Here is a 13,954-nt window from a genome sequence, read left to right on the forward strand (position 1 = left end):
TCTGTAAAAAATAAAAAATTAAAAAAACAATGTTAACCATATTTTAAAAAAGAAATTATTGATTGATATTGGAAAGAGAATAAGGGGGAAAGAGAGAGAAACATAGATCTGTTCCTATATGTGCCCTGACCGAGGATTGAACCTACAACCTTTGAGTATCAGGACACATTCCAACCAATTGAGCTATATGGTTAGGGCTTCTCTCTCTCTTTTTTTTTTTTTTATAGAAATCTTTCAGCACTGGCTGGAGAGCTCAGCTGGTTAGAGCATTGTACTGAAGAGTAGAGGTTGCAGTTCAATCCCCGGTCAGGGCACATACAGAAACAGCTATGTGCCCATCTCTCTCTTTCTCTCTCTCCTCTTTCCTCTCTTGTTAAAATCAATAAATAAAATTTTTAAACTTAAAAAAAGGCCCTGGTCGGTTGGGTCAGTGGATAGAGCGTCTGCCTGGCATATTGGATGTCCCGGGTTTGACTCTCAGTCAGGGCACACAGGAGAAGTGACCATCTGCTTCTTTTCCCCTCCCTCTCCCTCTTCCTCTCCCCCAGCCAGAGACCCCATTGGTTTGAGTGTCGGCCCTGGGAACTGAGGATGGCTCCATTGATTCGAGCATCAGCCCCAGAGGGGGGTTGCCAGATGGATCCGGTCGGAGCACATGCGGAGTTTGTTTCACTATCTCCTCTCCTCTCACTTAAAAAAAAGAAAGAAAGAAAGAAAGAAAGAGTGAAAGAAAGAAAGAAAAAAAAAGAAACCTTTCAGTTGTAAACTTCTAGATTGACCCATGGATAAATGAATGAATAATAAGTGACGAGGAAGGAAGGTGTGTTTCCAGCAGAGGCAATAGCACGTGCAAGTATCTATAGATTTGAAAGTGCATGGCATATGATAGGGCCCCCCAGCCACATCACACAGGCCCCTCTTTACATACATTGCTGTTCTTCGTAAACTCCAGCTGTCATCAGAGTGCCTTTGCCCACTTCCATGCTTTACTCCCATTTGGTGCACTCTTTCTATGACTTAATTGTATATAAATAAAATAAACTTCAAGTGTCAACTCTGTGCTCACCTTCTCCAGGAAGCCCCCCAGACTCCTCCAGCCTATGTAGCACTTTCCCTTATCTGGATTTCTATAGCTGATGGTGGACGTTGTCATAGCCTACTCCTTGTAGTTGATGATCTTTTCGTGCCTATGTCTGAGGATCGCAGAGGTGGAATGAACCTTGCAAGTGAGCATCTAGCCTCTGCTCATATATGGGGAGGATAAGAACTCATTATCTTTGCAGATAGCCTGTTTAGATTTAAAGAGCACTCCCCTAAACCTCTCCCCTCTGCCACCAGGCCCTATCTGCCTGGCTCTCCTGGGACCTAGTTCAAGCCCTCTTCCCACCACAGCTGCTTCTGCAAGCTCCTCCTGTTTCCTCTTCTGACATCCTAGAGCTCATGGCTGATCCACCGGTGCTAGAGTCCCTCCTCCTTCTGTCCCCTGTTTCTGTGAAGGGACAGCTCTAATGGCAGCCACGTGGTCTGATGAGTCATGGTTAAGAGCATCTGCGGCCTGGGGGTGGTGGCTGGTTAACTCCTCATGGGCCAGTGGTTCTTGCTGCCAGGAGAGCAGGTGGTCTTGAACCCTGTTCCTAGACATATACCTCACAGCTGGGCACACACTGGGCATCTAAGAAGTGTTATAGGTGACCCCCACATAGGCGCTGGGGATTCAGGGAAGAGGGAGCCAAGGGGGCAACAGTCAAGAGTGTGAGCTTTGTAGTCAGGACGATGGATTCCAATCACAACTTACCATTTATTAGGTGAGTGGCCTTGAGCAAGTCACATGAGCTCTATGCCTTAGTTTCGCCATCTGTAAAATGGCAGTTAAGGAGATTATTTGCGAAGGCAAGTGTGACCCGTTAGCTAGCCACTGCTAGCTAAACCGCATTACTTTCCGCCCTCTTGTCTCCTTAAGCACAGTCACCTGTGGGCAAGTGGGTGGGATTAAAATCCAAGCCTGATTCTGGAGGCCAGGACGTTCTCTGCATGAATGCCCCCCACCAATGAATGCAGGAGGATGATGAAGGAGCTGCGAGGTGGGAGCCGTGGAGGAGGGCAGAGTGACAGGTCCTGGAGAACTTTCTAGCTCCCAATAGGTGGGGCTGTGTGAAGAAGGAGTGAGCGCCTGGCGCCTGGGGGCCGCGCACAGAGGTCCCGGGCATGGGCCGTGCAGGCCGTGGGCGCCTGGGGCTCTCCCCTGTGGGAGCCGGGGAGGGGCGCACTCCGCAGGCGGGCGGCGGCGTGGCCCCATTGCGCGGGTGGGCAGCCCGAGGCCCGGCCCGGCCCCGCCGCCTTCCCCGCCCCCGGCGCGCCCCTCCCCGGCTGCCGCGTCCGTGGCTCCGCTGCACAACGCCCGGCTCGGGGTTCCGGCGGCAGCACCTGGGCCGCAGCTGGCGTCCGGCGGGGGCACGCTGCCCGCCCCCCTCGGCGATGACCACGGCCGGAGCCCCGGGCGCCCCGCCTGCCGGGTAAGTGCGCGGCGGAGACGGCCTGGGGGGCGCGGGCGGGCTGGGCCTGGGACGTGGGGCGGGCGCCGGGCCGGCCTCCCCCGCGCCATCCGCCCCGCGGTCCGCACTGCGGCTCCCAGCCCCCGCCGGCCGCGCTGCGCCCCCCTCCCGCCCGCCTCCGTGAGCTGCAGCTGCCGAAGCGGGGGAGGGGGCTGCAGAAACCCGCGCGAGCAGACTGGAGATGCCGGCGACCCTGGCTTGTCACTCCTCTCTGGGTCTCAACTTTCTCACGAATCAGTAGTAACAGGGCATTACCGCATCCAGAGCCGCCTTCCTTCCCTTGTGGCGTTTACATCTGTGGGTGGATTCTTATTATCACTTCCATTACAGACTAGGAAACTGAGGCATAGTTCCAAGTGACTTGTCACCAGTAGGTGAGAGGTGGGCCTGGGATTTGAACCCAGCTCCATTTGATGCCAGAGCTCCTCATCTGTGGGCCACACTACTTCATCTTCAGGGATATTTGGAGGGGTTAAAAGGCTAAGAAATGAACCAGCTGATCCCACTCACTGTATACAGCAGGAACCAGGGTAGTAAAGGTGGGTGTTGTCACTTTCAACGTGGCTCTCCTGCCCACCCCACACTAATCCCACTGAGAAACCCTGTAGGACCCGTATCTGCCCCTGTAGCAGTGACAGCTACTAACTGCTGGAAGTTAAAGAGCAACTCTTTGCCTTTCCTGGGCCCAGTGAGTAGGGGGCAGTCTGCTGGGAGGTGAACTGCTGGGAAGTTGCTGGGTGGAGATCTGGCCCAGGTGAGCTGGGAGGGGTGCCAGCCCTGCCTGGAGCCTCACCACCACCAGGGACAATATTTGCCAAAGGCCTCAGAGCTAACACATGAACAGGGAGGTGAGGAGCCTGGTGCCAGCGGTCAGCTGGAAGCCTCCATAGGGGCTGTGTGTGTGTTCTAGGCTGAGGGCTTGGAAGTTGGGTGGCTGAGGGACACCCAGGACTGCGGGAGGGTTGACGGGTGAGTCTTGACCTGACTTTTTGTTGTGTGACTTTGGCCAAGTCCTTTATCCTCCCTAGACTTCTTGTCCCTCCTTTGGACAATACGGGGAGGCTGGGCTGCTGCTCCCATCGTGCTCTGGGCTGGTCTTTGTAAACCTGGAGCCTGGTTAGGTCTCTTCTGCCCAGCCCTGACTGACTATAGCCCCACTGGGTCCAGAAAAGTGCTTCCCAGATCAGAAGGCAGGCAGAGCAGGGCACCTGTCAAAGAATTCTGAACTCCCAGGCTAGAAGCCACATTCATCCCTCTTCTTTGCACACTCACATCCTCTGCAACCCCCTCATGGGCCTCCAGGGCAGTGAGCTTACTCTTCTTGCACAGGTGGGTCTTCCTCATACTGAACCACACCTGCCCCACTGCATGCCCTCCAGGTCCCACTTTTCTTTGTGGCCACACAGGTTTATCCACCCTGCTCCCTAGTCAGTGCCAACCTCATGGGGTCTGAGCAGAGCAGAGGCAAAGCAGTGCCCTCTTCACTAGAGACATTCAGTCACTCAACAAATTCCCCTGAGGCCTGCTCTGGGCATGGTCCTGTGTATGAGGGTCAGTGGAGAACAAATCAAGCTTTTGATCTGTACCACTTTAGAAATCATGAAATTTTTTATTATTTTTTGTGGGAGAGAGAGAGATAGGAAGAGAGAGAGAGATGAGAAGCATCAACTCGTACTTGCGGCACTTTTGTTCATTGATTGCTTCTTGTATGTGCCTTGACTGGGGGGCTCCAGCCAAGCCAGTGACCCCTTGCTTCAAGCCAGCATGACCTTTTGGGCTCAAGCTGGCAACCGTGGGGTCATGTCTATGATCTCATGCTCAAGCCAGCGACCCCATGCTGAAGCTGGCGACCTTAGGGTTTTGAACCAGGGATCTCAGCATCCCAAATCGACACTCTATCCACTGCACCACCACTGGTCAGGCAAAATCATGAAATATTTTAAGCTTTCAGAAAAACGTAGCAAATAAAATGAATTCCATGCTCTTGATACCCAGCTTTTCCAGATATGAACACTGTGCCTCATTTAGTTCATAGTCTTCTTTTTAAGAAATAAACCATGACACAGCCTGTTGAAGCCTCTTGTGGCCCTCTTCCCCACCTACCTCTATGGAGATAATTGCTGTCCAGAATTTCAGTTTTATCATTTATTTTCTGTTTTCATTCTTTTGTTGTGTGTAAGTCTAAAAATATAGTTTGTTTCCTCTTTAAAATTTTTATACAAATGAAGTCATACAGCACGATTTGTTCTGCAGCCTTGCTTTTCCTCATTCAGCTTCAGGTTTCTGAGATTTAGCCTTCTAGATCCTTGCTGATCTGGTCCCCCCTGGCCCTGACGTATGTTTAATATACCAGGTGATATAGAGACCCCCCTCTGCTTGTTTATCCAGACCCCCTGATGATCATTGAGGTGGTTCCCAGTGTCTTACTATTCAATTCTCATACGAATATTCTCATACGATTGCCCTTTGCACATATGTGAGTGTTCTTATAGGTTTCCCCATAGGAGTAGAATCACAGGGTCATGGGACACACAGACTCAATCTTTTTTCATTTTTATTTTTTTAATTGTTTTTAAAGAGTGTGTAAGGGAGAGAGCGAGAGAGACATCAATTTGTTATTCCACTTATTTATGCATTCATTGGTTGATTCTTGTATGTGCCCTGACCGGGTATCGAACCCACAACCTGGGCATATGGGACAGTGCTCTAACTCAGTGATTTTCAACCTTTTTTTTTCATGGCACAAACACACACTAATTACTAAGGTCAGTGCCCCTGACTAAATACAACCATTTTCATCTCATGGCACACATAAATTAGTTACTAAGAAAGAAGAGGTCAGGGCCCCTTTTTCTTTAGTAATTAGTTTATGAGTATGTGAGAGACTAAGGTTGAAAAATCACTGCCTAACTAACTGAGCTAACTGGCCAGGGCTATAGTCTCAATGTTTTAAAGTAACTTAGTTTTGTTATAAAAGCAGAAATGCTCAATAAAAGGAATGATGGAAATACATTCTCTTAGAAAAAAACAACCACCAGTAACATTTCCTGGTGCTTCTTATTGTGCTTTACATTGTCTCCATTGTTCTTCATAGCAATCCTGGGAGGTAGGGGAGTTCCCCGCCTCCCATTTCATTGATAGGGAAACTGAGGCTCATAACCATTAAAGCACCTTCCCAGACTTCTCCCACAAATAATTGCTGAGTCCAGGGTTGTCTGCTTTCAAAACTTTTTTTTTTTTTGTATTTTTCTGAAGCTGGAAACGGGGAGAGACAGTCAGACAGACTCCCGCATGCGCCCAACCGGGATCCACCTGGCACTCCCACCAGGGGGTGATGCTCTGCCCCTCCGGGGCGTCGCTCTGCCGAGACCAGAGCCACTCTAGCGCCTGGGGCAGAGGCCAAGGAGCCATCCCCAGCGCCCGGGCCATCTTTGCTCCAATGGAGCCTTGGCTGCGGGAGGGGAAGAGAGAGACAGAGAGGAAGGAGGGGAGGGGGTGGAGAAGCAAATGGGCGCTTCTCCTATGTGCCCTGGCCGGGAATCGAACCCGGGTCCCCCGCATGCCAGGCCGATGCTCTACCGCTGAGCCAACCGGCCAGGGCCTGCTTTCAAAACTTTTGCACTGGCTGGGTAGCTCAGTTGTTTGGAGCATCATCCCCATATGCCAGGGTTGGGGGTTTGATCATGTGAGGCACCTGCAGGAGTTGACCAGTGAATGTGTAGGTGGGTGGAGCAACGGGTTGATGTTTCTCTCTCTCTCTCTCACCCCTTCCTCTCTCTCTCTAAAGTCAATTTTTTAGAAAACTCTTGAAGACCACACTGCACCAGACCATGCTACCTCACTCCATGCCACATGATACTTGCGTTATGCAGAGCTAAGCATAAAGAGGATTCTTTGCAAGTAGAGTCACAATCATATTTATAATTTGGAAAGGTCGCTTTAGAAGTGCTAGGTCCAGCCCTGGCTGGTTGGCTCAGTGGTAGAGCATCCGCCTAGCAAATGGATATCCTGGGTTTGATTCCCAGTCAGTGCACACAGGAGAGTAACCATCTGCTTCTCCACCTCTCCCTCTCCTCCTCCTTTTCTCTCTCTTTCTCTTTCTCTCTCTCTCTCTCCCTCTCCCACAGCCATGGCATTGGCCCTGGGCCCCTCCACCTCAGCTGTTAAAAATAGCTCAGTTGGGAGCATGGCCCTAGAGCGGAGTTGCCGGGTAGATCTGGTTGGGGCACATGTGGGAGTCTGTCTCTCTATCTCCCCTCCTCTCACTTGGAAAAGAAGAAGAAGGGGGGAAAAGTGCTAGGTCCCCATAGACATATTGCCTCACCCTCTGAGCCACAGGTCCCCATGAATGGTGAAGTGGGGGGGGGCACCTGACTCCAGTCTGCTCCCTGGTGTGATGTCCTTGCCCTGCCTCCCCTGTTCAACACCCACCTCATCCTGACTAAAATCAAGGCGGGCATTTTCTGTCCCCAGCTCTACCCAGCCTTGCCCATCAGGCACTGAGGTAGCAGCTTCCAGGCGGACAAAAGCAGGGAGGCTGGAGGGAGGGAGAGAGTGGGGTGGCTCCAGGTTGTCAGATGCTCCCCCTCAGCCTCCAGCTCCCTTCTCACCTTGGCCTCAGGTCCACCTCCCCACTATGCCAAAGCTCCTGGCGTTAGTCACCAGCCCTACTTCATGCGCTATCCAGCTTAGCGACCCCTCCAAACTTCTATTTCCTCAAGGTACAGTGGGAGCTCAGGAATGTATTGGCCTGGGCCCTGCAAGGTGGCCTGGAGCGGAAAGACCCTTTGGACACAAGGAAAGCCTTTGGACGAGTGGGGACCTTAGTCCTCCAGGAGAGGAGAAAGGTTTGGCGAGGCTGCTTCTGCAGAAAGCATCTGTCTTCCAGGGTCCTGGGAGGAGTACTGGTTCCTGTCTTCACTTCCTTATCTTTCAAATGTAGATAAGAGCACCTGCCTCTCAGGGCTGGCTGGAGGATTGAGTGAAATAATTAGTCATCAGTTTAGATAACTTAAAGTGATATTTCATGGTGGTGATGGGGTGGTTGTTAATGTTGTTATTAAGTCATGGGACCAAGGTCTCTGGCCTTCCTGAGCTCCCCACCCCGCCCCACCCCACAGGCCTTCTGCCCTGCCCTGCGGCTGTGCCTCCTCCTCACTATGGTGTCATGCTTCCAGCGCTTTGCTCACACTCTTTCCCCTTGGACTTTTTTCTCCATCTTGTCCCCAGCTCAGTGTCATCTTTTCCAGAAAGCTTCCTTGAGTGCCCCACTCTCATTCCTGGGCCTCCTCAGCCCAGGGGCTCCCATGAGGGCTCCAGCTGTCACTGCTGCTGCTGCATCTGTCGTCCCCCGAATGCACCATGTGCTCCTCAAAGGCAGGCCCAGCTCTGCGTCTGCTCTGTGTCCCCAGAGCTGGAGATTAGTGGGGTTTGTGGGAGGCAAGAAGGGACGAAACCAGCCCAGAGCCTCCCAAAGCAGTTTCCTGTCGGGAGAAGTCACCGCAGACACACTCACTACAGTCAAGAGGGGGTGCTGGGGTTGCCAGGGGAGGGAATGTATGCCTCTAGGCTGTCTGTCCATCTGTTTGTGCCTTTCTCTCCGGATTATCGAAACAGGCAGAACCATTTCCTTGGGGGCGGGTGAAGGGGTGGTGGTGATGGGGGGTACAGCACAGAAGAGAGGGTCAGTCTCTTGGCTCTGGAACTGTGTAGAGATGGACATAAGCCAGGACAACAGACTTGACTCCCTGGGGCTGAACTGGTGGGCACTGGCTCAGGTAGAAACTTGGGTTAGAACCCATGCTTGAGCATGTGACCTTGGCCAAGTCACCTCTTCTCTGTGCCTCAGTCTCCACACCCGCAGTAGTAGTGATAACCCCACTTCCAGAGCTTAATGGGGCTCAAGGAGAGAATGCCAGTTAGACACCTGAGGCCAGAAGCGCTCACCACGTCTGCATTGATTCATCCAGCTGACATGAATGGACTGAACACCAGGCTAAGCCCTGCGTGCAAAAGAAGACTGTCCTGCCTCAGGAAGAGAGGGACAGGGGCTGCTTCCAGAGCAGCCTCTTCGGCCACAGAAAGGAACTTGGTCTTTATCCTAAGAGTAGTGAGAAGGCAGTGAAGGAGTTCAAGTCTAAAATTGTGACATGGTTGCCTGACCAGGTGGTGGCACAGTGGATAGAGTACCAGCCTGGGATACTGAGGACCCAGGTTCGAAACCCTGAGGTCGCTGGCTTGAGCGTGGAATCATAGGACCCCAAGGTTGCTGGCTTGAGCAAGGGGTCACTGGCTTAGCTGGAGCCCCCTGGGCAAGGCACATATGAGAAAGCAATCAATGAACAACTAAGGTGCTGCAATGAAGAACTGATACTTCTCATCTCTCTCCTTACCTGTCTGTCTGTCTGTCCCTGGTCTCCTCCCCCCCCATCCCCCGCTAAAAAATAAAAGTGTGACATGGTCAAACTTGGATTTTAAAAAGATAACTTTGGCTATTATAAGAAAGAATTCCAAGCCTGACCTGTGGTGGTGCAGTGGATAAAGCGTCGACCTGGAAATGCTGAGGTCGCCGGTTCGAAACCCTGGGCTTGCCTGGTCAAGGCACATATGGGAGTTGAGGCTTCCAGCTTCTCCCCCCTTCTCTCTCTCTGTCTCTCTCTCTCTCTCCCTCTCTCTCTCCTCTCTAAAAAAAAAAAAAATCCCTAGAGGCTGACGGGTCATAACAAACATCCTTTAACATACTTTATTCCTGAGCTTCCACAGAAGGAGCAGAAAAGAAGAGGGAGTTAAAATCAGGCTGGTAAATGGGTGAAGCCATAGCAACCTGGAGGTGTTTACAAATTCCAGAAATCCACAACCTTGAGTTTTAATGGCCACACAGGGATGGGAAGTAAGGTCCTGGGCCTGTCCAGCCACAGTGTGAGGAGTTGGAACATAGCCTCCCTGTCCCCACGACATGAGTCTGGGACTTTTGAAGGGTGTTCTCAGCAAATAGGGGCACTGAGCAGAGAAAAATATCCACCTACCTGCAAAGTGAGACAACAGTTTTGGTGGGGACAAAAAGATTCCCTAGAAAATTATAAATATTGCCATCACACAAATTTTGGGTTTGAATACACCCTACCTTTGTGATCCTGAAAATGCTAAACTAAAAAAGTAACAAGTGGTGGCAGGGTGCTAGTGCTGCAGGGAACCCGGCGAAGTGAACGGAAATCCTCCCCGGAGGAATGGGACCTCATCCCAAAGGGATCTATCAATAGGAGCTCGAGCTAAAATGACAAAACACACAAGGAAACAAGTCACCGTGAGCGAGAGGCACCAGAGCAAGAAATAGCAGAATTAATTTCTCTGAGTGTCTGAGATGCTAGAATTGTACACAGAATATAAATAATTGTGTTTAAAATGTGTAAAAAGAAATCAAAGACGGACTTGAAACAATAAGCAGGGAAGAAAATACTGCCCCAAATGGCCAGCATATTTGAAAATTTTCTGGAGATAAAATATGTAACCATTGAAATAAAAACCTCAATAGACAGGATAAGTAACAGATGAGACACATCTTGACGCGAATTAGTGAAATGGATGACCTAAAGAAATTACTCCGATTCTAAGAGTCAAAGAAGTAGCAAAGAGTGTTAAGGGACATGAAATATAGAATAAAATGGTCTAACAGAGAGAGAAGGAGTAGGAGGGGGAAGTCTTCTATCAGACCTGGGTAAAGATAATAGTGGCCTGCCTGGACGATGCTGGCATTGAATAGGGTGGGTTAAGAGATGTTCAGGAGGGGTTTTTGCTGTTGTTTTTTTAGTGCGCATAGCATGCACGAGAGAGAGAGAGAGAGAGAGAGAGAGAGAGAGAGAGAGAGAGAGAAAGAGAAAGAAAGAGGAGGGAGGGAGAGAGATGAGAAGCAGCAACTATGAAGTTGCACCACTTTAGTTCATTGATTACTTCTCATATGTGTCTTGACTGGGGGGCTCCAGCTGAGCCAGTGATCCCTTGTTCAAGCCAGCGACTTTTGGGCTCAAGCCAGTGACCATGGGGTTGTCTATGATCCTACACTCAAGCTGGCGACCCTACAAGCTGAATGAGCCCACACTCAGGCTGGCAATCTTGGGGTTTTAAACTTGGGTTCTTAGCATCCCAGGTCAACACTCTATCCACTGTGTCACCACCTGGTCAAGCAGGAGGGAGAACTGAAAGGGCTTAATGATAGAGTAGGTGACAGAAGTCAGGGAGAGGGATGTGTTAAGGATGGCTATCAGATTTCTGGTGTGAGGAGCTGGGTAGAGGGGTGTCATTTATTAAAGACTGGGAGAAACAGATTTGAGAACAAACAAGAGTTCAGTTTTGAACAAGACACCTTTCAATTTGCCTGGGAATTTCTGCTGATGTATCACACAGGAGGAGACATTAGAGCTGGGCCTTAACATATATGTAGGAGTTTAACTTGTGGACAAGGGACTTTTTCTTAACTTATGGGGAAAAGGATCTCCTTTCAACAAGATCACCGAGGCCCATTTTGGGACCTTCTCTCACTCAAAAGAGAGCCCTTGAGAAGAGACATTTTCAAAATCATCAGATGGGACTTTGGGATCTCCTGGTTTCATCTCATTTTCAAAGGGGAAGCTGAGACCCAGAAAGGTCAGAGATTTTCTCTCCTAGTCTTAGACTCTTCAGTTATCTATTCACTCACTTAACAGATATTTATCAAAAACTCGTTTTCTACCAGATACTTTGTGCTGGGGATACAGCAGTGAACAAAACAAAGATTTCTGACCTCAGGAAGCTTATATTTTAGCGGAGGGAGACGGACTGAAAACATAAAAATAAGTAAAACACGCATATCAGAAGGCGGTGAGAGCTATAAAGAAGTGTAAGGACCGGACTATATTGGAGGTGCCATCGGGAAGGTGACCCTTGAGCGTGAAAGGCCTGGGCAGCTCCTGCAGCCTCCCCGCCCGCTGTAGCCCATTGTGACAGTGTGTCTGGGGTTCTAGAGTGCAGGCCTGGGGGGGGGGGAGGCCTAGAGAAGGAGGAAGAAAAGGACTGAAGTGGAATTTAGTGGGTGGGCTGTGCCCCCCCCAGGGAGGGGCAGAAAAGCCCAATGGGTCAGGAGGGCCACAAAGATTCCTTCTACCCTTGCGAGAGGTAAGATGAATTTATTTCTGAGTCTTCCTTGTCCCCTGGTACTCAGTTCCCTAGCCCTTTCCACCAGCTCTCATATGCCACCCCATTCTGTTCTCCTGCCACCCTTCGGGACGTTTAGAGGGGGGTCCAAATTGTTCTTGTGTTCATGTAGACAGCTTGGGGGAGCTCATGCAGGCATCCAAGGCCCACTGGGGAGGCCAGGTGGGCCCTGTGAAGCCCTGTTCCGGCCAGGGGTGGGATTGAAGTCTCTTGTATCACACCCCGGGTCTCTCTTGTCAGGACTCCTGTGAATAGCCTCCATGAGGCCCTGGACCAGTGCATGACCGCCCTGGACCTCTTCCTCACCAACCAGTTCTCAGAAGCACTCAGCTACCTCAAGCCCAGGTAAGGCTTAAGCCCAGGTTGGGGGTAGGAGGCATGTGTGCACATGCACTTGTGTGAGCCCACGTGTGAGTATAGGGATGGGGGTTTTGGAGTCATGAAGACCCAGAGGTCTTCTGTGAGAAGATCCCCATGTAACTGAATGCCTTCAACCTTCTGGGTCACCATGACCCCTGAAAGTCCCATAAGAATGGTTCAAGCTCCCCATTCCACAGCTGTGAGGAGCCAGGCCCTCGCCAGGGTCACAGTGACTTCTTCCCCTTAGGGTCCTTAGGCCTCTTCTACTTAAACTTCTTGTTCCCACTGAGTCCATTGGGGGGGTTGTCAGTTAACTGGGGCTAGTTAACACAGCCCCTGTATTGATTTTTCTCCAAAGTGCTCTAGACTTGAGTTGCCTTTTTGTGTAATAATGATGGTTAGTGATTTAGCCAGTTCTAGTATTTACTCCTTTATTTTTAAATAATGTGCTTATACTGCTCTTTTTTTGCCCCTTAAATTTATTAAGTGAGAGGAGGGGAGGCAGAGAGACAGACTCCCGCATGCACCCCAAATGGGATCCACCTGGCATGCCCACTAGGGGGTGATGCTCTGCCTATCTGGGGCACTTGCTATGTTGCAACCAGAGCCATTTTTTTAGCGCCTGAGGTGGAGGTCATGGAGCCATCCTCAGCACCCCAGGCCAATGTGCTGTACTCAAGCCATGGCTTCAGGAGGGGAGGAGGAAAGAGAGAAAGAGAGAGAGAGAGAAGCAAAGGGGGGGGGGGGGAAGCAGATGGGTGCTTCTCCTGTGTGCCCTGACCGGAAATCAAACCAGGGACATCCACACGCTGGGCTGACACTCTACCACTGAGCCAACCAGCCAGGGCCTATACTGCTATTTTTTTAACTTACTTTTTTCAGTTTTGCAAAAACTAAAATTGAGAAAAAAATCAGATACCATAAAATTCACTTTATTTTTTTTGCTTTTTACTTTTAAACATCTATTGGTAAACAAGAAGTTAGCTTTCTCATACCTCTGCCCCATCTCCCTTCCCTCATCCGCCTATCATTATATCCCAATATGTGGCTGAATCAGTAATGATGTTTACATTATTATAACTGCAGCTGAGTCTCGTCGCAGCACAAGACTTACATTAAGACTACATTTCCTTTCTAGAGTTAATATTTGTCTCCTTTTTTATTGCCCAATTTACTACACACTCTCCCTGGACTCTCTGTAACCACTGCATCAGACCATGCTGTTTATTGAGTTTTTCCCTGAATGCTCAGGCATGATAGGTGAGCAGTCGGTCCTTCCTTTCCCAGGAAACCTGTCCCCTGGGGACAGACATGGCCTTTTGCTTCTTTCCTCTTTGCTTATCACAGCTTTTCCTCTCTTGTGTCCTCCCTCATTTCACCAGAGCATGTCCTCTAAAAATTTCCTAAGAAATTATTGCATAAATATATTTTTTCCTCATCAGAATTCTGAAGCCATTGTGCCTCGTTTTGTAACATCTCCTGTAGCTGTGAGAAGCCTCATTCCTCTTACTTTGCGTGTGACCTTTACTCCCTCTCCAGAAAACTTTAGCACCTTCTCTCTTATTCCTGCGAGTCTGAAATGTCACCATGACCTGCTGCAGTGTAGGTTTTTTTTTTATTTGATACATTTTATTTGTGACTCTGTCTTTCAGTTCTAGGAAATTCTGTGGTGTGACCCCTCCGTGTTCTGTTTCCCTTTCCTGAGTTTCAGTCAGACAGGCTTCCTGGATCAGTCCTCTTCTGAGCTCTTATCTCCCCCTGCCCCCAATTCAGAATTCTTTGTCTCTGATATTTGGGAGATCTCCTCAATTTTATCATTAACTAACTTCTTTTCCTTTTTCTTTTTTCTTTTCCTT

General features: G+C 49.9%; 1 protein-coding gene across 2 annotated transcripts in view; it reads left to right on the top strand.

Moving 5' to 3' along the window:
* Positions 1 to 1,989: 1,989 nt before the first annotated feature.
* TTC39A (tetratricopeptide repeat domain 39A) overlaps positions 1,990 to 13,954 on the top strand; it is a 50,945-nt gene continuing 38,980 nt past the window's right edge. The window contains exons 1-2 of one of the 2 annotated variants that reach the window (XM_066269221.1): positions 1,990 to 2,081; positions 11,979 to 12,083. In XM_066269221.1, coding sequence (XP_066125318.1) covers positions 2,053 to 2,081; positions 11,979 to 12,083 — 134 coding nt within the window. In that variant the 5' untranslated portion in view covers positions 1,990 to 2,052. The other variant, XM_066269220.1, reaches the window with a different exon arrangement.

Source organism: Saccopteryx bilineata, chromosome 3 (assembly GCF_036850765.1).
Source record: "Saccopteryx bilineata isolate mSacBil1 chromosome 3, mSacBil1_pri_phased_curated, whole genome shotgun sequence".
NCBI lineage: Eukaryota > Metazoa > Chordata > Mammalia > Chiroptera > Emballonuridae > Saccopteryx > Saccopteryx bilineata.